Source organism: Gobio gobio (assembly GCF_949357685.1).
Source record: "Gobio gobio genome assembly, chromosome: 12".
NCBI classification, from domain to species: domain Eukaryota; kingdom Metazoa; phylum Chordata; class Actinopteri; order Cypriniformes; family Gobionidae; genus Gobio; species Gobio gobio.
Window position 1 is genome coordinate 22,862,894 of NC_137105.1, and position 22,586 is coordinate 22,885,479.

The 22,586-nt window shown below is 36.7% G+C and overlaps 1 protein-coding gene across 2 annotated transcripts in view; it reads right to left on the bottom strand.

Annotated features, from left to right (window-relative positions):
• Nucleotides 1-22,586, bottom strand: part of mthfd1a (methylenetetrahydrofolate dehydrogenase (NADP+ dependent) 1a, methenyltetrahydrofolate cyclohydrolase, formyltetrahydrofolate synthetase) — a 51,379-nt gene that overhangs the window by 13,639 nt on the left and 15,154 nt on the right. The window contains exons 15-27 of one of the 2 annotated variants that reach the window (XM_079831464.1): nt 22,450-22,557; nt 22,286-22,360; nt 22,097-22,189; nt 21,745-21,879; nt 21,600-21,668; nt 21,340-21,451; nt 19,004-19,143; nt 18,805-18,846; nt 15,543-15,643; nt 15,158-15,335; nt 13,400-13,507; nt 11,420-11,572; nt 8,187-9,526 (exon numbers count right to left, since the gene is read on the bottom strand). In XM_079831464.1, the coding sequence (XP_079687590.1) occupies nt 9,455-9,526; nt 11,420-11,572; nt 13,400-13,507; nt 15,158-15,335; nt 15,543-15,643; nt 18,805-18,846; nt 19,004-19,143; nt 21,340-21,451; nt 21,600-21,668; nt 21,745-21,879; nt 22,097-22,189; nt 22,286-22,360; nt 22,450-22,557 (1,386 nt within the window). In that variant the 3' untranslated portion in view covers nt 8,187-9,454. Of the gene's footprint in view, nt 1-8,186; nt 9,527-11,419; nt 11,573-13,399; nt 13,508-15,157; nt 15,336-15,542; nt 15,644-18,804; nt 18,847-19,003; nt 19,144-21,339; nt 21,452-21,599; nt 21,669-21,744; nt 21,880-22,096; nt 22,190-22,285; nt 22,361-22,449; nt 22,558-22,586 lie in introns of those variants that run through there. The other variant, XM_079831463.1, reaches the window with a different exon arrangement.

Genomic DNA, 22,586 nt, shown 5'->3' on the forward strand with positions numbered 1-22,586 from the left:
GATGCTGCAAACCAACACAGAAAACATTGTATTGCTTAAGTTAAAGGTATTTCACTTGTTGGTTGAAAAAATCTATTTATGTTTTTATATCACACATTTAGAATGTGTATCTTTAGGTATATGTATATATATATATATGTATATATATATATATATATATATATATATATATATATATATATATATATATATATATATATATATATATATATATATATATATAAATTTCATACTCAGAGACGACACACGGTGTAATGTTTACAGCACATACAACAAACTCGCATAATGGGTGTGACACCAATGATGTGATGTCTCTAACATCCTAAATTCAACAGACTAGGCGTTTTTCTAACAGGTTCTAACAGCAAAAGCGAACTATACCATCAATAGCAAACAACAACTTTATCTATAAATTATAGGCGACGTGAATATCTCAGTCACAACTACTTCGATAAAACGTATTTTTTGTTTGTGACGTTTGTAAGTTTGAGACAAATATAAACGGCCATTACTTTTGCATCTTAATCTTTATGATGACAAATATAACTCATGCGTAGAACGGCATGGGCTAACTTAGATTTAAAAAGTGGTACAACAACGTACGCGTTAATGTTAAGTTAAAACACCTAACGTTACCTGTAAGTGAAGAGCACGACGTAAACTTGTCACTGTTGTGGAGGGCGACGAGATTCAAAGAGCTTTTATAAATCCACTCGCAGAGACTTGCGCCGACACTCAGCACAGCAGGTTACGCGCCTATCTGTTTCCATAACGACCAGCTGATTGACGCTTTATGTGAGCGTGCCCGTCACCCATCCAATCAACACGGCGAAGGCTCTGCTAAAGTGAAGATATTATTGATATCCATCACTGCGACCACATACACGATTCCCTGACACAATTTCTATTTTGCCTTTTTTGTCCACACTTAAACGTCGAAAATACACGAAACTGTCAATTTATTCAACTACGAGTAGTCTACTTTTGGCCTTTTGGAACACTTTTGACACTCTCATTAGTTTAATTTAGCCTATCTAATAACAATGTCATTGATAGTTGACATTATTTTAATACTTTTTGTACTGTAAATGATTAATACAATATTTCATTCATGTGACAATTAGGCCTACATTGTTTTTCACATAGGCCTATCAAATGTCTTTATTTCATCTTGAACATGATTAATTTTGTCTTTGGGGGGGCAAAATTGTTGGTCCTGATGAGATGAAATGAGATGATTGTAAAACTGAGGGGCAACTTTAATTTCTGTAAAAACGTATAGGGAAACAAAAGTTAAATGTGTATAGAATAGAAATATGTCTAGTTTTCAGAGACAATGACAATTTATAAACCAAGTATGAAAAATGTTCAGAGTTTTCATATTATTGGATTTTTTAAACAAAATGAAATTTGTACCAAGCGGGCGTTTTATCCCACTGTACCCCATTGAATAATTTTCACATAATATCAAAATGGTTTGCTAGATAATCATTACGCACACACACACACACACACACACACACACACACACACACACACACACACACACACACACACACACACACACACACACACACACACACACACACACACACACACACACACACACACACACACACACACACACACACACACACACACACACACACACACACACACACACACACACACACACACACACACACACGCCGGCCCATGGGGTTGTGGGGCCCTATAGGCGAGATCATGAAAATTGGCCCCACTGGTGTAAAAAATTGAAATAGCAACTTGACAAGAAAGCACATAAAATTACAATTTCATTAATATGTTCATAAGTTCGTATTAAGTTAAAAACATTCAACATACTTATGTAAAATATTAAAACACTCTAAAAAACACTTATTTAATACTAGTGTCACAGTGTGTTTAGGGTGTTGGTTCATGTTCATGTTCTTGGTTTATCATGGGTGTGTCTTAATCAGCTCCCTAGTTCAGCAGTCAGGGCACTGATCAGGGAGCCGGCCCATTGACTTGTGTACTGATCAGTGCCCTGACTACTGAACTAGGGAGCTGATTGAGATGCACCCATTTAGGCCCTGTCCCAAATGGCACACTTCATGTGCACTTTCGGTGTTGTGCACAATGGCCGCTGCGTGCGCGTGTCCGTTAAGTCCACGAGACCGTAGTGTTTCCCATTTATCATTTTAGGTCTCAGAAGGTCCCCTTTGAGGTCGATATGCGCCCTTCTGCGCACTTCTGCCGAGCCCGCACTGGCGCGAGCTACGCAGCGGACTTCTTCCCGGCAGTCAAAGCGGTATTAAGTTGTGAAAGTGCAGACTCAGAGGAAGACCGTGAGGGTTTAGGGTGCCATTTGGGACAGGGCCTCAATTTGCCATGTTCACTGTCTTGGTTCCTGGTTTGTCATGTGACTCCCATGCCCTCACGTGTTCTTGTGTCATGTTGTCATTGGTTCATTGTCTCATCATTGTTCACAGGTGTCCCTTGTCCAGTCATTAGTCCTTGTGTATTTAAGCCCTCATGTTTGTCATGGTGTTTGTCTAGTATTGATGTTGTAACCTGCTGTTGGTTAGTTTGTTATAGTCAAGTCTGTTAGCAAGTCAAGTTTAATTTAGTCAAGCCAAGTCTTTTTTGTTTGTTTTGCCAAGCCACGTCCTTGTTTTGGAAATAAAACTGCACTTGGGTTCAGCAACTTGCCTACAGTGGACTCCGTTACAACTAGCTTATTATTATTTTACTTCATACATGTGTAGTAGAACTTACAGATTAACTTAAAGAATTAGTTCACCCCAAAAAAAAAATTGTTATTAATTACTCACCCTCATGTCGTTCCAAATCCGTAAGACCTTTCTTTATCTTTGGAACACGAATTAAGATCATTTTGAAATCCGAGCACTCTCATAGACTTTCAAGGACCATTGTTAAAAAAAAGTGTGACTCCAGTGGTTCAACCTCAATGTTATGAAGCGACGAGAATACTTTTGTGCGCTGTTGACGTAACGTAAACAGTGCAGCGCTTTCAGAAGACCAGTTTACCATTGGCCGACACTGTTTACCTGAGCACCACGACGCATGCACACAAGTCGTACTGCCGTAGAACTAGGAAGCAAATGTTTACACTATGTCATCAGCTGTGTTACTGTGCTACAGTGTATGTTTCTGAATTTCTCTGCTTTTATTTATACGATTGTTTTGTATTTATTATCAGTTTCAGTAATTTGTCATGTATGAATAATAGGCTACAGAACCATCCTATTTATTTAATGTGGTGGGTAATTCATTCTTTACCTTTTTGTGAATTATAGCCTATCATGTTTAATGGGGTCCGATGCGTTTCTATCAACTACGTACACACACACATACACACAACTCTCTTTCTCTCACTATACTGTATTAAAAAAAATGTGTGCGTATATATATTCACTTTGTCAGTTTAGTGACTACTGACCCACAAAAATCTTTAATCTGGCAGTTAAATTAAATATCCATGATGAGCAGATGGTACACAGAAATTAATTCTCATTTGGAAGCTTGCTTGATGTTTGCAAAAGACATGTGCAAATATGACCTGTTATCTCATTTTCCAAGGGTCTTCTTTATAGTCATGTCTGTAGCAGATATTTCCTTATGGACCTTTTAGCTGTACACTTTGTTCAGAGGAGGGATTGATTCTTTCACTCCGGATATGAGAAACAAATCTTGACATCTCATTCATGAAATGGTCCCAGAGGTCTGAGCAAAATATGCCCTTGAAAGCCTCACCAGAAAAACAAAACAAAAAAAGTACTTGACAAAGCTACCACATTAGATTATTTAAGCCTGGCAGTTCATTCAGGTTCACTTGAATGGGCTGCCTCATGGCAATGTACCGAAATAACCCCTGAATGAAACAGGCCAGATGAGCACTCAGTATCTTACTTAGCAAATATGGCTCTATTTTCATGGTGAAAGACCCGTTTAACATTCCGTTTACAAAGCAAAATGTGCTAAAATATTCCTTCAGCATCTGGATACAAAGGAGTTCAACAGTTCTATGCATGAATGTAGGTTTCCATGAAACCTGTAACCTTTTAAATTTAAAACATAAAAACAAGAAGGCAATAATTTGTTAAAATAAACCTCCGAAACATTTATTCAACAGTATCAACACAGCAATTAATGCAACGGTTTTTTTTTTGTTGCAGATACAACATGCATGAAATAATTGTATGTATGTATGTATATATCAGGCACGTGCAGAGGGGGGGGCTTTGGGTGCTCGAGCCCCTGCCCTTTTTCAAAATGAATCAAAAGTGCCCCTCTCAGACAAATATCAATGATAATATCGTGGTCAATAAAACTAAATAAATGTGATTATTATAACATGACAATGTATACAATAGTAATGGACGGCTCAAAAGTCGGACAATTTCTGTTGAGGCGTTGCTATAATGCGTTGCTATGGGTTGCGTGCGTTTTGATTGACAGCTGATTTTCCACTGTTCGGAAACGGCTCTCGAGCCAAATATGGTCCTTTCAGAGAGTGTGTGGCCTTACGGGGAAAAAGTAAACCAATATTTTTTTTTTCATCCATAATCAGAGCTAATGTGTTGATTTAATTACACATCTATATATTATATATTTTAAAGTATTACACAATCACCAATGCCCATTTGTTAGTGTGTAATATACCAACCAATCGTGATCTGGCAAAGCAAGTTCAAATTCCAATGGGCGATGTGAAGTGGAGCGGTAATTTTCTAGCCTGGCGTGGCCATACTCAATTCTAGTCAGAATTTGAGTCTGGTACCGCTCCATTGAGCTTTGATTATGGGGCGTGTTTCAACCGAGCCAGGAAAGACCTCAATTGGATAGACCCACAACCAATCAGAGCAACGGAGCGACGCGTAACGTTAGTTGTCAAATGTCAACAGAACTCAACTGCACTGTTACTAAGTCCGTGTTTTTCTCCATGTCCGCGGGTTGAAGCGACCCCAATTATGTGATTATATAAACCCAGGAATGCGAATTTTAGCAGGCAACCTTGCCAAAATAACATATTTTGCCAACCAAACGCCATTTTTTTCCGGAGAGCCCCCCGGAAAGCTATAGTTTTGGGCTATAGTTTTGAGTAGCAATTGTGCGCGACATTGCAAAAACACTTGGAAACCCTGTCTGCACGCACGCTGGATTAAGTAACGTTACAAGAAAAAGATGAGTGTAAACGATCTTTGGCAGTAATAAAATCATTTAAGGATACACAGAGTACTTACCAACACGATCATCGTTTCTGAGAGAAATAGTAAAGGTGAACGCATATACGAACAAGTTCTCCGTTTAGGATAAGAGCAAATTCAACCCAAGAGCCTTCGATGACGTGGATGATTACGTTACTGTTGATCATCTGTCCATCATCGTCTAAAGCCCGCCCTGACAATTTCATTGGTCCGAACAGTTTCTGTTCGGGCATAATTCCTCCTCTATGGAGCGAGTCCAGACCGAATTGCCCGAGCAAAACATTTTGTGGGCGGGGCTAAATGGATTTTAACTGACAACAAACAAATCCCTGCACAAAACCATGCAGCAGCAAAAGTCGCATTAATGGTAAGTAGTGTTAAATTCACTTGTATTTATGTAGCCTATATTGATACACCGTTTACTATTTCATGAAACTATCAAAGTTAACAAAACCCAAGTGCCACCGGCACCTACAGGCCTTTATGTGAAGTGTAGGCTGGCGAAATGGTTACGTGAAAGGACTTTATTATATTAACGTTAACATTTTTGAATATTATGCTGCATTATGAAGTCTCTTATGTTCTTCAAGCCTGCATTTATTTGATAAAAAAACAGCAATATTGTGAAATATATTAAAATAATGGTTTTCTATTTTAAAATAATTTAAAATATTATTTATTTTTGTGATCACAGCTGGATTTTCAGCATAGTGTCACATGATCATTCAGAAATCATTCTAATATGAGGATTTAATGTCAATGATGGAAACTGTGATACTTTTTTCAAGATTGTTGGATTAATAAAAAGTTAAAAAGAACATAATGTAATAATATTTCACAATAATAGGCTACAGTTTTTTCTGTATTTTTGATTAAATAAATTTAGGCTTGATGAGCATAAGGATATATATATATATATATATATATATATATATATATATATATATATATATATATATATATATATATATATATATTTATTTATATATATATATATATATATATATATATTTATATATATATTTATATATATATATATATATATATATATTTATATATATATATATATTTATATATATATATATAGTGAGGAAAATAAGTATTTGAACACCCAGCTATTTTGCAGGTTCTCCCACTTAGAAATCATGGAGGGGTCTGAAATTGTCATCGTAGGTGCATGTCCACTGTGAGACATAATCTAAAAAAAAAATCCTGAAATCACAATGTATGATTTTTTAACTATTTATTTGTATGATACAGCTGCAAATAAGTATTTGAACACCTGAGAAAATCAATGTTAATATTTGGTACAGTAGCCTTTGTTTGCAATTACAGAGGTCAAACGTTTCCTGTAGTTTTTCACCAGGTTTGCACACACTGCAGGAGGGATTTTGGCCCACTCCTCCACACAGATCTTCTCTAGATCAGTCAGGTTTCTGGCCTGTCGCTGAGAAACACGGAGTTTGAGCTCCCTCCAAAGATTCTCTATTGGGTTTAGGTCTGGAGACTGGCTAGGCCACACCAGACCCTTGATATTACAGAGCCACTACTTGGTTATCCTGGCTGTGTGCTTCGGGTCATTGTCATGTTGGAAGACCCAGCCTCGACCAATCTTCAATGCTCTAACTGAGGGAAGGAGGTTGTTCCCCAAAATCTCGCAATACATGGCCCCGGTCATCCTCTCCTTAATACAGTGCAGTCGCCCTGTCCCATGTGCAGAAAAACACCCCCAAAGCATGATGCTACCACCCCCATGCTTCACAGTAGGGATAGTGTTCTTGGGATGGTACTCATCATTCTTCTTCCTCCAAACACGTTTAGTGGAATTATGACCAAAAAGTTATATTTTGGTCTCACCTAACCACATGACTTTCTCCCATGACTCCTCTGGATCATCCAAATGGTCATTGGCAAACTTAAGACGGGCCTGGACATGTGCTGGTTCAAGCAGGGGAACCTTCCGTGCCATGCATGATTTCAAACCATGATGTCTTAGTGTATTACCAACAGTAACTTTGGAAACGGTGGTCCCAGCTCTTTGCAGGTCATTGACCAGCTCCTCCAATGTGGAGTTCTGGGCTGATTTCTCACCTGTCTTAGGATCATTGGGACCCCACGAGGTGAGATCTTGCATGGAGCCCCAGTCCAAGGGAGATTGACAGTCATGTTTAGCTTCTTCCATTTTCTAATGATTGCTCCAGCAGTGGACCTTTTTCACCAAGCTGCTTGGCAATTTCCCCGTAGCCCTTTCCAGCCTTGTGGAGGTGTACAATTTTGTCTCTAGTGTCTTTGGACAGCTCTTTGGTCTTGGCCATGTTAGTAGTTGGATTCTTACTGATTCTATGGGGTGGACAGGTGTCTTTATGCAGCTAACGACCTCAAACAGGTGCATCTAATTTAGGATAATAAATGGAGTGGAGGTGGACATTTTAAAGGCAGACTAACAGGTCTTTGAGGGTCAGAATTCAGCTGATAGACAGGTGTTCAAATACTTATTTGCAGCTGTATCATACAAATAAATAGTTAAAAAATCATACATTGTGATTTCTGGATTTTTTTTTAGATTATGTCTCTCAGTGGACATGCACCTACGATGACAATTTCAGACCCCTCCATGATTTCTAAGTGGGAGAACTTGCAAAATAGCAGGGTGTTCAAATACTTATTTTCCTCACTGTATATATATATATATATATATATTATATATATAATATAATATATATATACACACACACACCAGCATACATATACACACACAATGCTGGGTAGTAACTGATTAGATACATTTTTCATAGCTATATCAATACAATCCTACTCCTTTCAATGTGATAAACCAAAAAGTAGTCAGATTATATTGCATAAAATGTGTAATGTGTAATTTGGAATCAGTAACAGTCTACAATTTGTAAGTAATATACCCAGCACTGTACACACATTACCATTCAAAAGTTTGGGGTCAGTATGATTTTTTTTGGAAAGAAATTAATACTTATATTCAGCAAGAATGAATTAAAGTGATCAAAAGTGACAGTAAAGCCATTGCTAATGTTGCAAAAGCTTTCTATTTCAAATAAATGCTGTTCTTTTGAATGTTTTGTTTATCAAAGAATCAAAATGTAGCAGTTCCCACAAAAATATTAAGCAGCAGAACTGTTTTCACACAATAATAATTCCTTGATAATAATAGTTTCTTGAGCCCCAAATTAGCATATTGGAATTATTTCTGAAGGATCATGTTACACTGAAGACTAGTAATGATGCAGAAAATTCAGGTACCATCACAGGAATAAATTACATCATAAAAATATATTCTAAATCAAACAGATAGATATTTTAAATTGTAATATTATTTCACAATATTACAGTTTTACTGTATTTGTCATCAAACTGGTAAGCATAAGAAACATCTTTCAAAAATAATTTAAGGAATCATACTGTCCTCAACCGTTGGAACGATACACACACATGGGTTTCATCCAATAAAAACTGAATGTTTGTCTAGCAACACAGCACCAGATAACTGTAAGGGACATATTGACAGTGATCATTGACTACTGGACGGCAGCAATGGCTGCTGGGTAACATGTATTGAAGAAAAGGATAAAAATAAACTGGACTAACAAGCTGGACAAATATACAATTATCTGATTATATTTGACAATCAGGCTGTCAGCTTAGTATCTATAGCAACTGGAAACTTCATTAAAGGCCAAGCCAAGATATTATTCAAGGCATAAAAGATAACAATGTATAGACATGGGAGCTATCTCATAGAATTAATGCGCAATCTATAAAATCAAATGGGACTTTCAATAATACTGTCAAACTGCAGCGTAAAATACTGACAGACAATTGGTCACGGCAACAAATATCTTATGGTTCAAGAAGGACAGCGTAATAACTGTGAATTCTGGAGTGAATTAAAATACAGTACAGAGCAACATTGTTCGTCAGTTTACAAATGTACAGATAATACAGTGACAAAGATTTTGATAATTAGCTGTTTGTACATATAGGATGTTTTATAGCAAATTACTGTAAAACATGACAATGGTCTACATTTTGAGCATTTGGTGCTAAAAATGTTATGCCGTTAGCTATTTGACTGAAGAGTCTTTGTAGGTTTTAAAAATAATTTAGCCATGTTAAAAAGAAACGTGTTTCTTTCCAGTTTTTAAAAGTTTGATTGACCATTAATTAAACCAATTTCAGCTTTCCCACCTTAGAGAGTAGCCATTGAGCTACTTGCTGTCATGGTAAAGGTTGTTTCCATGGAAACAGGGCCACATGGGATCTTCCATTTCTGTATTTGTCTGTTGGAGAGTTTGGAGAAATTAGTCAATCTGGCGTTATCATGAAGGAGACCTCAATAATACACCCATTATGTTTTGTTTCCCTGAGACAAAAAAAAGCTGGCTCAAGCAATGAACAGAAAACAAGCTAAAGAAAACCATGCTTAGCCAAGTTAACCATAACTGGATATGGATATGGCTGCTACCCTGAAGAGCAGTTAAAAAAAAATCGAGTTACATTTTAATCTGTAATGAACATAAACGTTGGATAAGGTCACTTGGACCACCAGTGGATTTTGTTGAACAGCTCATGTTCAGCGCAGCATGCAGCCTAGCAACGTGTCTGGATAAAAATATCCACAACATGTGTGACCAAATATTCTCTCTTTCTTTTCTGCTCTGTACACTCACCCGATGAGCGACTGACTGAAGGGGACAGAAATAAGTCAATGACATCATCTGACTAGAGGTTAACCACCCTAGTGTTCATGTAATCTCATCATTTCATCTTCCATTAGTGTGTTCAGCCGGTTATCATCAACACTGAGGACATGGTTGAAGACAACAATCACTTTACTGTTATGTTTTTTCCTTCTTCAGGCATGGGAAGATAGTTTATTGTGACTGGGCTCATTTTATGTATTTTTTTAATGTAGCCTACACCACTAAGGTGTGAGAAATATAGCCTTTACATACACTACCATTCAAAAGTTTAGTATTGTTAGGATTTTTTACTTCAATCTTCAGTGTCACATGATCCTTCAGAAATCATTCTAATATACTGATTTTTGGTGCTCAAGAAACATTTCTTATTATCAGTGTTGAAAAGATTTACTTAATTACTTAATTATTCCTTTACAGGAATCTTTGATCAATAGAAAGTTCAATAGAACAGCATTTATTTGAAATAATATTTTAGAACATTATGGGCCCTATTTTAATGACCCGAGCGCATGGTCTGAAGTGCATGGCGCAGGTGCACTTAGGCTGTGTCCGAATTCCACTTTTGCTAGTTTAACGACGGAAAAAAATGGTCGGTCATGGGTGTGTTTTGGGCATAACATGCAATAAACCAACCAGAGTCTCCCATTCCCTTTAAAAGCCATTTGCGCTTGCACCATGGTGGATTTGCAATTTACATGGCGGAATTTGCGAGCGGAAATACAGAACGCTTCTCCAGAGGAGAATCCTTTTATTTTTAATATTTAAAAATGTGTGCTGCTGCGAGTGTATTGCGCTGTGTACCCGCCTATAGGCGCATATTACTAATGGCCCTTTAAATAACAAAAAATACTGTGCTATTGACTTTAGACCAGGTTTTTGTTGGTCAATGGCACAGTCATTTTCAGTTGCCTCAAAATAGCAATGCGGCAACAATGCTCCTGAACACACCTTGTTTTCAGACCAGCACACCCATGGGCGAACAGATGCAAGGTGCATTTGCTATTTTAACAACGTTGCGCTGGACGTGAAAATGATAACTGTGTCAGGCTGAAACTAGCAAAACATACTTGCGTCGCGCCTGCCGTCGCATTGCGCCGAGTGTATGATAGGGCCCTTTAAATGTCTTTAATATCAGTTTTAAGCAAAGTCATGTGTCCTTGCTAAATAAAAGTGTTCATTTCTTTCAGACTTGCTGACCCCAAACTGAACATGAATGGTAGTGTATATATACAGCTCTGGAAAAAATTAAGATTAAATTAAGAGACCCCAGAAAATTTATAATTTTCTCTGGATTTATAATTTATACATATGTACCTGTTTGAGTACAATTTAAAAAATTCATTTATTCTACAAACTACTTGCAACATTTCTTCCAAATTTCAAATAAAAATATTGTCATTTAGAGCATTTATTTGTAGAAAATGACAACTCTAATATTACTGCTGATAGATAAAGGAGTATAAAACTCACGGAGTCAGTCAGACAGGAGAGGAAACCTGCTCCAACATTAGCCTTGATATCGGTTACGGGCAGCATGAAGTTGGTGGGCGCTCCCTTCATCATGGGGTCATTACTAAAGGACAGGTGTGTTTTGGCTATGTAAACCGGCAAATTCCCAAAGCCCTTTAAGAGAGATGAAAGAAAGTAAAATAAGAGAGAATGTTATGCTCCCTCAGGCAGAGAGGAAAACATACATGCATACTTTAGTGTAAGCCATTGAAATTTCACAGAAGTCAAATAGTTTCCCAAAATAACAAGACCACCCCTTCTTTTTAAACACACAAAATACAAAACACACACACACACACACACACACACACACACACACACACACACACACACACACACACACACACACACACACACACACACACACACACACACACACACACACACACACACACACACACACACACACACACACACACACACACACACACACACACACACACACACACACACACACACACACACACACACACACACACACACAAATTCACAACAGTCAAACCCATTCCTTCAACATTCTGGTAGATTTTCCACTCTACGGGCCAGATTTACTAAACAGGGCAAGTTAGAATGAGAGCACAATTGCAAAAAATACATTAATTTCCATAATGACCAATGCAATCTACCAAGAGCAATGCAAATTAGGGCCCGGTTTAAGATGTGCTTTTTTGGTTGGTAAATAATAGCACAAATACCAGTAAATTGAAAAGCGCAAACCTTAGTAAATCACCTAGCATGATTCATTTAAATACTCTCCTCCCAAAAATTTTAGGTCTGAAATGGAAACTCTTACAAATGCTTATGCAATAAGGTCAGCCGCAAAAATAAGCCTGTCCACTCCTTTTCAGTGTCTTTCAGTGTCTACAGTAAATCCTGACAGTAGTTTTTTAACACCAAAAGAGGGTTTGCGCTAGCGCAAGCTGTTAGTAAATCTGGCCCAAAGTATCCACAATATGTCATACAATGTTTTTTTTTTAAACTCTCATTAACTTACAACAGCTGCTTCCATTAATTACACCAACCCACATTAATTAACCTACAGTATTAGTATTTGTGTCATAGTACATGTATATACTGCATTTGATGAAGAACTTCTCATTAATGCAGTTTATTCTATAAGCAAATATCAGAAGTTTATGCGAATCACTGCATGTACATGCAATTAAACAACCTATAGCCCTATTAGGACGGTTGTTGTTTCTCATGGGGTCGTGAGGTATTTTCATCATTTACAGGGGCTAGTCTTTTATTTTATTGCCGTCTGAATCCAGAATATCAGTGTTTTTCTCCCACCACCCGTGTAAAAATGACCTACTGTTTTTTGACAAAAATATATCACTTTAAAATTCACTGTTTATATCCTTCACTGTAATTTGGATGCATTTTAAAGATCTAGCCTTTTATTACTGAAATGCTAGCAAGAGCAATATATTTCATATATTGAAATGGTCCGTTATTACTTATATATAGTATGTTAAAATAACCAAGCAGTTATTTATGTAAATAAGAAGCAGTATTAACTTATTTCGGCTCATTTCCATGTGTAATAAAATTATATCCTTTATTTTGAGATAAAATACAAGACAGAAAACTATTTTAACTATAATGTGCGTCTATATATCGTCATATTTTTAAACAGATTTAAATAAGTAAATAATAATTAGGATATTATTTTCCTATCATTAAATTAAATATGCATTTATTCTTGTTATACCAAGCATATGACATTTTATTTACAGTATACAATCATGTTATTGACCACGTGAGCAGCGCGTTCCCAGATTCATATGATCAGAAAACTCGCTCCTACACCGTGAATAAATTGCCATCCGAATGCACGAGTTTTATCACTGAGATGGCATGCACATTTTTTTTTACGGACATCCACATGAGAAACAATTACCGTCCAAATAGGGCTTTATTGTGTAAAAGGAAGCTTACCTGTTTTGTATAAAGTGCAAGTTTTTCCTTTGCTTTTGAAGACAGCTTGATATCTTTTGCACCGTACATCTTTTGTGCCACAGTCCTTAACTTATCATCAGCTGGAATCTGAAAAAAAAAAAATAATAATAATAATTATCTGTGTTTAATAATGCATTAGTTTGAGTTACTTTCTGTACTTAATATACACACAGGTTTCTTCCTTGCCTTAATTGGTGTAATATGTGAAAAGTTTTCATGCTGGTTATATTTAAGCCTTGTCAATTAAAACGATTTCATGCATGATAAAGTCATTGGCTGGTAATGAAACAGCTCTATATATAAAGTGTTAATTGATCTCAGAATATGTGTGGGAAAGAACAGCAAGGGACCTTGGGTAATAAAATGAAGTTAACAACTGGATGTGGCAAAACTTTCTTCAGTTAAACAAAGACAAAACTGAAGTCATTGCATTTGGAAACAAAGATGAAATTCTCAAGGTGAATGCATTCCTTGAAGCTAGGGGTCAAACAACTAAAGATCAAGCCAGGAATCTGGGTGTGATTTTGGAGTCAGACCTGAGTTTCAGTAGTCATGTCAAAGCAATAACTAAATAAGCTTACTATCATCTCAAAAATATATCAAGAATTAGATGCTTTGTTTCCTGACAAGACCTAGAGAAACTCGTTCATGGTTTTATCACCAGTAGGGTGGACTATTGTAATGGTCTTCTCACCGGCCTTCCCAAAAAGACCATTAGACAGCTGCAGTACATACAGAACACTGCTGCCAGGATTCTGAGCAGAACCAGAAAATATGACCATATCACACCAGTCCTCAGGTCTTTACACTGGCTTCCAGTTACATTTAGAATAGGTTTCAAAGTATTCTTACTGGTATATAAATCACTTAATGGCCTAGGACCTCAATACATTGCAGATATGCTGATAGAATACAAACCCAACAGATCACTCAGATCATCAGGATCAAGTCAGTTAGAAATACCAAGGTTCACGCAAAGCAAGGAGAGTCTGCGTTTAGCTATTATGCCAGCCGTAGCTTGAACCAGCTTCCTGAACAGATCAGATGTGCTCCAACAGTAGCCACTTTCAAATCCAGACACAAAACACATCTGTTTAGCTATGCATTTACTGAATAAGCACTGTGCTTTGTCCGAACTGCTTGCACTTTATTTTATGTTTCAATTTAACCCTGTTTCATCTTTGAATCGTTTTACTCTTTTCATTCTTTTATACCTGTATCGTTTTTTTATTTTTATTTTATATTTTTTATTTTATATTATTCACTTACGAATATTTTAATACCATTTCTGTGTAAAGCACTTTGAATTGCCACTGTGTAGGAATGTGCTATACAAATAAACTTACCTTGCCTTACACAAAGCACAGTATTTTTAGCATCAGTTTCAGTGGTAAAAGTTAGTGGAGTTACACTTTATTCTAAGGTGTCATTGTTACAGTGTAATTATATATTTAAGTACTGAGTAATATGAATTAACAACATGTACTTACTACAGAGTTAAGGTTAGGATTAGGGTTTGGTTTAGGGTTAGTTGCATGTAATTATGAATAATTTACTGTTATTACTATGGTAAGTACATGTAACAAGGACACTAAAATAAAGTGTTACCGTTAGTGGATGTTTGTGGGATTTAAACCTAGGCTACCTTATTTGTAAGTCGCTTCAGATAAATGCGCTTGCTAAATGCATAAATGCAAATGTACCAGCGCACATTTTACCCACTTCGCCACTTCTTACCTGTGAGTCGTACAGGAACCTGAACCGTCCAGGTAGTTTTGCTGCTCTCTGAACAGCTTCGGCTAGAGCCAGTGCTCCAGCGCCCCCCTTAGACCAGTTAGTGCACTGCACTGCATCAAAGGCACCAGCCTGCCCCGCCTGGCCACACACCAGCTCCAGCTCAGCGTCAGTATCAGAACTGCGCCAAATACAATCAGAGCCCATATTCACACACATTCACTCAAAGAGTGGGAGTACTGTGTGTGGTTCAGTTTGGCTTGTGAGCATACGATTAGTGTAAAGGATAAAAACATAAGAACTTTAGAGACTATTAGAATATAATTAGATATATTAGTGATAATGTATAAAAATGGTACATATTGATGTTGGCTGCTTGATGTTGTACCTGAATTTGTTGACAGCAACGATCACTGGCAAACCAAATGCTTGTGCATTTTCCACCTGTCTCCTCAGGTGACAACAGCCTCTCTCCAGCTGCTTGAGATTCTGCATTGGAGAAAATATCTCAAGTCATGTGGTATATAAACTCATCTACTCACAGTCATGCATGCAATTCGAATTTTTCTCTAATTTTCTTGGAATAATACAGCTTGTTTCCGCCACAGAATAAAAAACAAAAAGTAAGTAAGTAAGTAAGTAAGTAAGTAAGTAAGTAAGTAAGTAAGTAAGTAAGTAAGTAAGTAAGTAAGTAAGTAAATTTTATTTATATAGCACATTTAAACATAGCAGAACTATCCAAACAGAGTAATTATAAAAGGAAATATAAATATAAAATATAAAATAGAATAGAAACAAGGTGAAGCTAGACCAAACAAACAATCTGACAGAAGTATAGTAATATTAAAATGCCAAAGAAAATAGATATGTTTTCAGTTTTGATTTAAAAATATTAATGGAAGGTGCAAGGCGGATGTCCAGGGGCAGTTGGTTCCAAAGACAAAAAAGGTCATTCCGACTTTTTATCTCACAATTCTGAATTTTTTCTTGCAATTGCGAGTTTTGTCAGAATTGTGAGATATAAACTCACGATTGAAAAAAAATCACAATTGTGAGTTTATATCTCACAATTCTGACTTTATAACACGCAATTGCGTGATGTAAACTCGCAATTGCGAGTTATAAAGTCAGAATTGGGGGATATAAACTCGCAATTGCGTGTTATAAAGTGCTATTACTAAGTGCAACTATATGCTATTTACACCATGTAAAAGTAGCAGTTCTTTGCAATATGTGTAAATAGTAATTAGATGCTATTTATACTTCCTTTTGGCAGATATATACTACAGTGGCAAGAAAAAGTGTGTGAACCACTTGTAGAATCTGTGAAAATGTGAATAATTTTAACTAAATAAAAGAGATCATACAAAATGCTTGTTATATTTTATATAGTACTTCAAAAGTTTATGAACCATTAATTCTCAATACTGTGTGTCATTCCCTGGATGATCCCTGTTTTTTTGTTTAGTGATGGTTGTTCATGAGTCCCTTGTTTGTCTTGAGCAGTTAAACTGCCCAATGTTCTTCAAAAAAATCCTCCAGGTCCTGCACATTCTTCAGTTTTCCAGCATCTTTTTCATATTTGAACCCTCTCCAGCAGGGACTGTATGATTTTGAGATCCATCTTTTCACACTGAGGACAATTGAGGGACTCAAACACAACTACTAAAAAAGGTTGAAACATTCACTGATGCTCCAAAAGGAAACATGATACATTAAGAGCTGGGGGTGAAAACCTATTGAATTTGAAGATCAAGGTAAATTGTACTCAATTTGTCTTCTGGGAAACATTCGGACATCTTCATCCTGCTCAAAAGTTTTCACCCCCCAGCTCTTAAAGGGTTAGTTCACCCAAAAATGAAAATTCTGTCATTAATTACGTACCCTCATGTCGCTCGACACCCGTAAGACCTCCGTTCATCTTCGGAACACAAATGAAGATATTTTAGTTGAAATCCGATGGCTCAGAAAGGCCTACATTGGCACAATGCACTGTACACTCTCAAGACCCATAAAAGGTACTAAAGACGTCATTACAAAGTCCATCTCACTACAGTGGTTCTACAATAACTTTATAGAGCGACGAGAATAGTTTTTGTGTGCAAAAAAAACCTAAATAACGACTTCTATAGTGATAACCGATTTCAAAACCCGGCATCATGAAGCTTCGAAGCGTTATGAATCAGTGAGTCGATTCAGCGGTTTGGATTGCCAAAGTCAAGCAAATTTAAGCAGTTTGGCGGTTTGACACGCGATCTGAATCATGATTCGACTCGCTAATTCATAACGCTTCGAAGCTTCATGATGCCGTGTTTTGAAATCGGTCATCACTATTTAAGTTGTTATTTAGTTTTTTTTTGCGCACAAAAACTATTCTCGGCGCTTCATAAAGTTAGTTTAGAACCACTGTAGTGAGATGGACTTTGTAACGACGTCTTTAGTACATTTTATGGGTCTTGAGAGTGAACCGTGCATTGTGCCAATGTAGGCCTTTCTGAGCCATCGGATTTCAACTAAAATATCTTAATTTGTGTTCCGAAGATGAACAGAGGTCTTACGGGTGTCGAACGACATGAGGGTATGTAATTAATGACAGAATTTTCATTTTTGGGTGAACTAACCCTTTAATGCATCGTGTTTCCTTTCGGAGCATCAGTGAATGTTTTAACCTTTTTTAGTAGTTGTGTTTGAGTCCCTCAATTGTCCTTGAAAAGATGACTCTCAAAATCATACATTCCCTGCTGGAGAGGGTTTCAAATATGCAAAAAATGCTGGAAAACTGAAGAATGTGCAGGACCTGGAGGATTTTTAAGAACATTGGGCAGTTTAACTGCTCAAGACCAACAAGGGACTCATGAACAACCATCACAAAACAAAAAAACAGCCGTGGATCATCCAGGGAACGACATACAGTATTGAGAATGAATGGTTCATAAACTTTTGAACGGGGTAATTTTAACAGCTTTTAGCTATTTTTTGTTTGTCTTGTGGACTATATGTAAAAAATATGTAAAATATCTTATTCAGGACAGTACTAAACAAAAAATAACATGCATTTTGTATGATCTATTTTATTTAGTTAAAATTATTCACATTTTCACAGATTCTGCAAGTGGTTCACATACATACAGAATTTTCATTTTTGGGTGAACTAACTCTTTAATTTTTACTGAAAGTAAATGCCTTTCCAATGTTATATGTGATGGGAAAAGGGAGAAGAGCTCTGCAAAACATAGATCCATGAGCCTAACAATCTACTGGTTACACCATTGAAGAAGTTGTAACATGCGCATCTTTTTAATCTTGTGTGGCCCAACCAGGCATTGTTGGGCGGAGCTAGTGTAAATAGCGCTTTCCAACAAGGCAAGGTATTTACACTTGGTGTAAATAGACACTCCGTTATAAGGAGAATCTCAGAATTGTGAGATGTAATCACAATTGTAAGATACATTTTGTAAAAAGATTGTCGCAATTATCTTTTAAAAAATGTTATTCTGTGGAGGAAACAAGCTTCCATATACAGCTGACTGACAATCATCAACATTTAGAACTGTTACACCACTTTTCAGTAAGTTATAGATTATAAACATGTTTAAAATATTAAGAGATTAAAAATATGTCAAAACGTGGCAGCTGAAAGATTGCACTACCTCTTGTGAATACTCTTTTGGAAGGGGCAAACCTGCTTGAACCTATAAACAAGAAAGAATAGAAGCATAAAGCACAATGTGAGCTATTGCCTCTGTCACAAGCACAAGATTGATTATTTAATAAACAGTTGATGTGTTATTTGTTCAAGTGAATCCTAAAATGGAAATCTATCTATAGATTTGTGCATATATGACTCACAGGGGGGGCACCGCCATGCATCTTCAAGGTACGAACAGTGGCCACCATCACTACCACATCTGGCTGCAGGCCCGAGTAGCAGCATTTAATGTTGAAGAACTTCTCCAAGCCAAAGTCAGCCCCATGACCAGACTCGGTAACTGAAAAGACAGGAAAGTAGCTTTAGTTATTTTATGATTTAGATATTGTGCCAGTTTAAAGGGATAGTTCACCCAAAAATGAAAATTAGCCCATGATTTACTCACCATCAAGTCATTCAAGGTGTATATGACATTCTTCATATGAGTTATATTAAAAATGTTCTAGCTAATCCAAGCATTATAATAGCAGTAATAGTTGCTCTGTTTTTGAAGTCCATAAAAAATGCACCTGTCAATCGAATAACGTGCTCCAAGCGGCTCTGGGGTGTTAATAAATTAACAATTAATAAAGGCCTTCTGAAGCGAATCGATGTGTTTGTGTAAGAAAAATATCCATATTTAAAACTTTATCAAGTAGAGTTCCAGCCGATCGCCTTCCGTGGAAAAGTGTTGAAAGTTCCTTCTCGCAATTCAAGATGCGTACCTGGTCGCGTTAGTCTTTCGGTTAGGTACTTTCAACACTTTTTCCATAAATTGAATACGGAAGGCGGTCAGCCGAAACTTTACTTTATAAAGTTTTAAATATGGATATTTTTCTTACACAAACGCATCGATTCGCCTTCAGAAGGCCTTTATTAACACCCCTGAGCCGCGTGGACCACGTTATTTGACGGACAGATGCATTTTTTATGGACTTCAAAAACAGAGCAACTATTACAGGGAGTGCAGAATTATTAGGCACGTTGATTTTCTGATCATATTTTTTTTCCAGGCACTTTTGACCAATTCCAAACCACAGTAATCCTAATAACTACTATTGATTTAGTATTTAATAATGTATAAGTGATATATAATTGTTCATGAAGGCTGGAAATGAAAATCACCTTATATTCAGGTGTGCAGAATTATTAGGCATGTTTTCTTTTACAGATAAATTGAGCCAAAAAAGAGATTTAACTCAGACTGAAAAGTCAAAAAGTATTAAATGCCCATGAGAAGGATGCAATACTAATGCAATACTAGACATTGCAGTTAAGGCATGACCATTGGACAGTGAAAAGCCTATAAAAAAACCTTCTTCATGTATTTTACAACACTTCAGCTTGTGATTCTTATCTAGTGGGGGTCATTTTTTAGGATTCTTTACCTAACTGAAGTCTCTGAGATCCTGACACCTTCACTTCTGGAGACTCCAGGTAGGTTGCAGCTTTGGAAAATGGTGGCGCTGGAGACTAAAGGGTTCCTGATGGTTTCACCCTTAATTCTTCACCTTAATTCTTAATTCTTTTGCAGTTAACAGGTGTCTTTTCTTCACCACCTGTTTTTGTCTGACCCTGCTGACCCAACGAGCATTTCACTGTCCAATGGTCACGCCTTAACTGCAATGTCTAGTATTGCATTAGTATTGCATACTTCTCATGGGCATTTAATACTTTTTGACTTTTCAGTCTGAGTTAAATCTCTTTTTTGGCTCAATTTATCTGTAAAAGAAAACATGCCTAATAATTCTGCACACCTGAATATAAGGTGATTTTCATTTCCAGCCTTCATGAACAATTATATATCACTTATACATTATTAAATACTAAATCAATAGTAGTTATTAGGATTACTGTGGTTTGGAATTGGTCAAATGTGCCTGGAAAAAAAATATGATCAGAAAATCAACGTGCCTAATAATTCTGCACTCCCTGTATATGCTATTATAATGCTTGGATAAGCCTGGACTTTTTTAATATAACTCAGATTTTATTTGTCTGAAAGAAGAATGTCATACACACACCTAGGATGACTTGAGGGTGAGTAAATCATGGGCTAATTTTCATTTTTGGGTAAACTATCCCTTTAATTTGTGTTTGCAATTTAAATTCCAGAAACCTAGACCATGTGAATCATTGTACACTACTGTTAAAAGAGGTCTCTTATCCTTACCAGGCTGCATTTATTTGATCAAAAGTACAGTAAAAACTGTGATATCGTGAATATTATTACAATTTAACATAACTGTTTTATAATTATTACAAACAATAAATAATATTTTAAAATTTAATTTATTCCTGTGATGGCAAAGATGAATTTTGAAGCCATTACTCTAGTCTTCTGTGTCACATGATCCTTCAGAATTCTGTCTAATATGATGATTTGGTGCTCAAGAAAAATTTATTATTGTTATCAATGTTGAAAACAGTTGTGCTTCTTAAGAAACTTTTTAATGAATCCTTTTTATATAAAACAGTAAGTGTATTTCTTCTTCACCTACAAATCCTTTGGATCCGACCATTTTTAAAGCCATTTTGTCTGCCAGAATGGAAGTACTGCCTTGAGCAATGTCAACTAATGGGCTGGTGTGAAGAAACACCGGTGTACCCTAGAGAGAAAGACTGAGATGTGCTGAGATAGAATCTGACAGAGCTGAAATAAATGATTCTGTGCGCAGTGATTCTAAAATATTTATTTTGAAAAATGACAATGACATTTTCGGTGACCATGCAACATTCTGCACTATTGAATCTTACCTCTACAGTTTGCATCAAGACAGGTTTAAGGGCATCTTTCAATAGCATGGCCAATGGACCACTGACATTCTGTGATGACAAAGTTGTGTAGATTAGATCACACACATATACAGACACACACAAACACATGAACACACATACTGACTAAATCCTCTGTGGTAACAGGATCTCCAGATTTGTTTGTAGCCACTACTACGTTGGCCAGCCTCTGATGCATCTCCTCCTCACTGCTGCTGAGAGACAGTATAGCCATGATCTCATTTTCCAAAGAGCCAGAATCCTTAATAGCACAGATACACTTAAAGTAAACAAATCACCCTCCAAAAAACTTGCATACCATTTCATTTAAAATAAAAGTATTGTACTATGAAAATACACTGTACATTCCAGAAAAGAAAAAAAAAAAAACATTATTGATAATGTAACTGAATTACATCATCAAGAAAGGCACTAGGTCAAATATAGTGACAAAATTACATTGTGATACTGATACATACTGTTATAGTTTCTGGGTCAATGTCCAATCGGACAAAACGTCTTATCTCTATCCCTGTGAAGGTCAAGGGGTCAGATTTCTCAATGCCCAGTTTCTACAGGTCATAAAGGACACAGTGACCATGTCATCAAAACTCTGCAGTTGTTTTGAAATTAATATCTGACTGTAGACTGTGTTTTCCATGACTTACCTTCAGCCGGTTGAGCTGGGCTGGGGAGACAGACCATTGACCCTCTCTGAGAGGAACCAATAAGTCAAACAAAGCCTGTAAGATACAAGAATATGAGATCATACCAAATACAAGCCATACAAACACACGAGTATAAACACACACATATCAAACACAAACCTGACCTTCTCAGAAAGCGTGGTCTCATAGTGAGCATGTGCTTTAATAGTGTCCATCACCACTCTACTGGCAGCAGAGATGAGCTCATTCTGGCCTGAAGGCTGAAGGCTGACCTGGGATCAATGTGTTGGAAGATATTCAC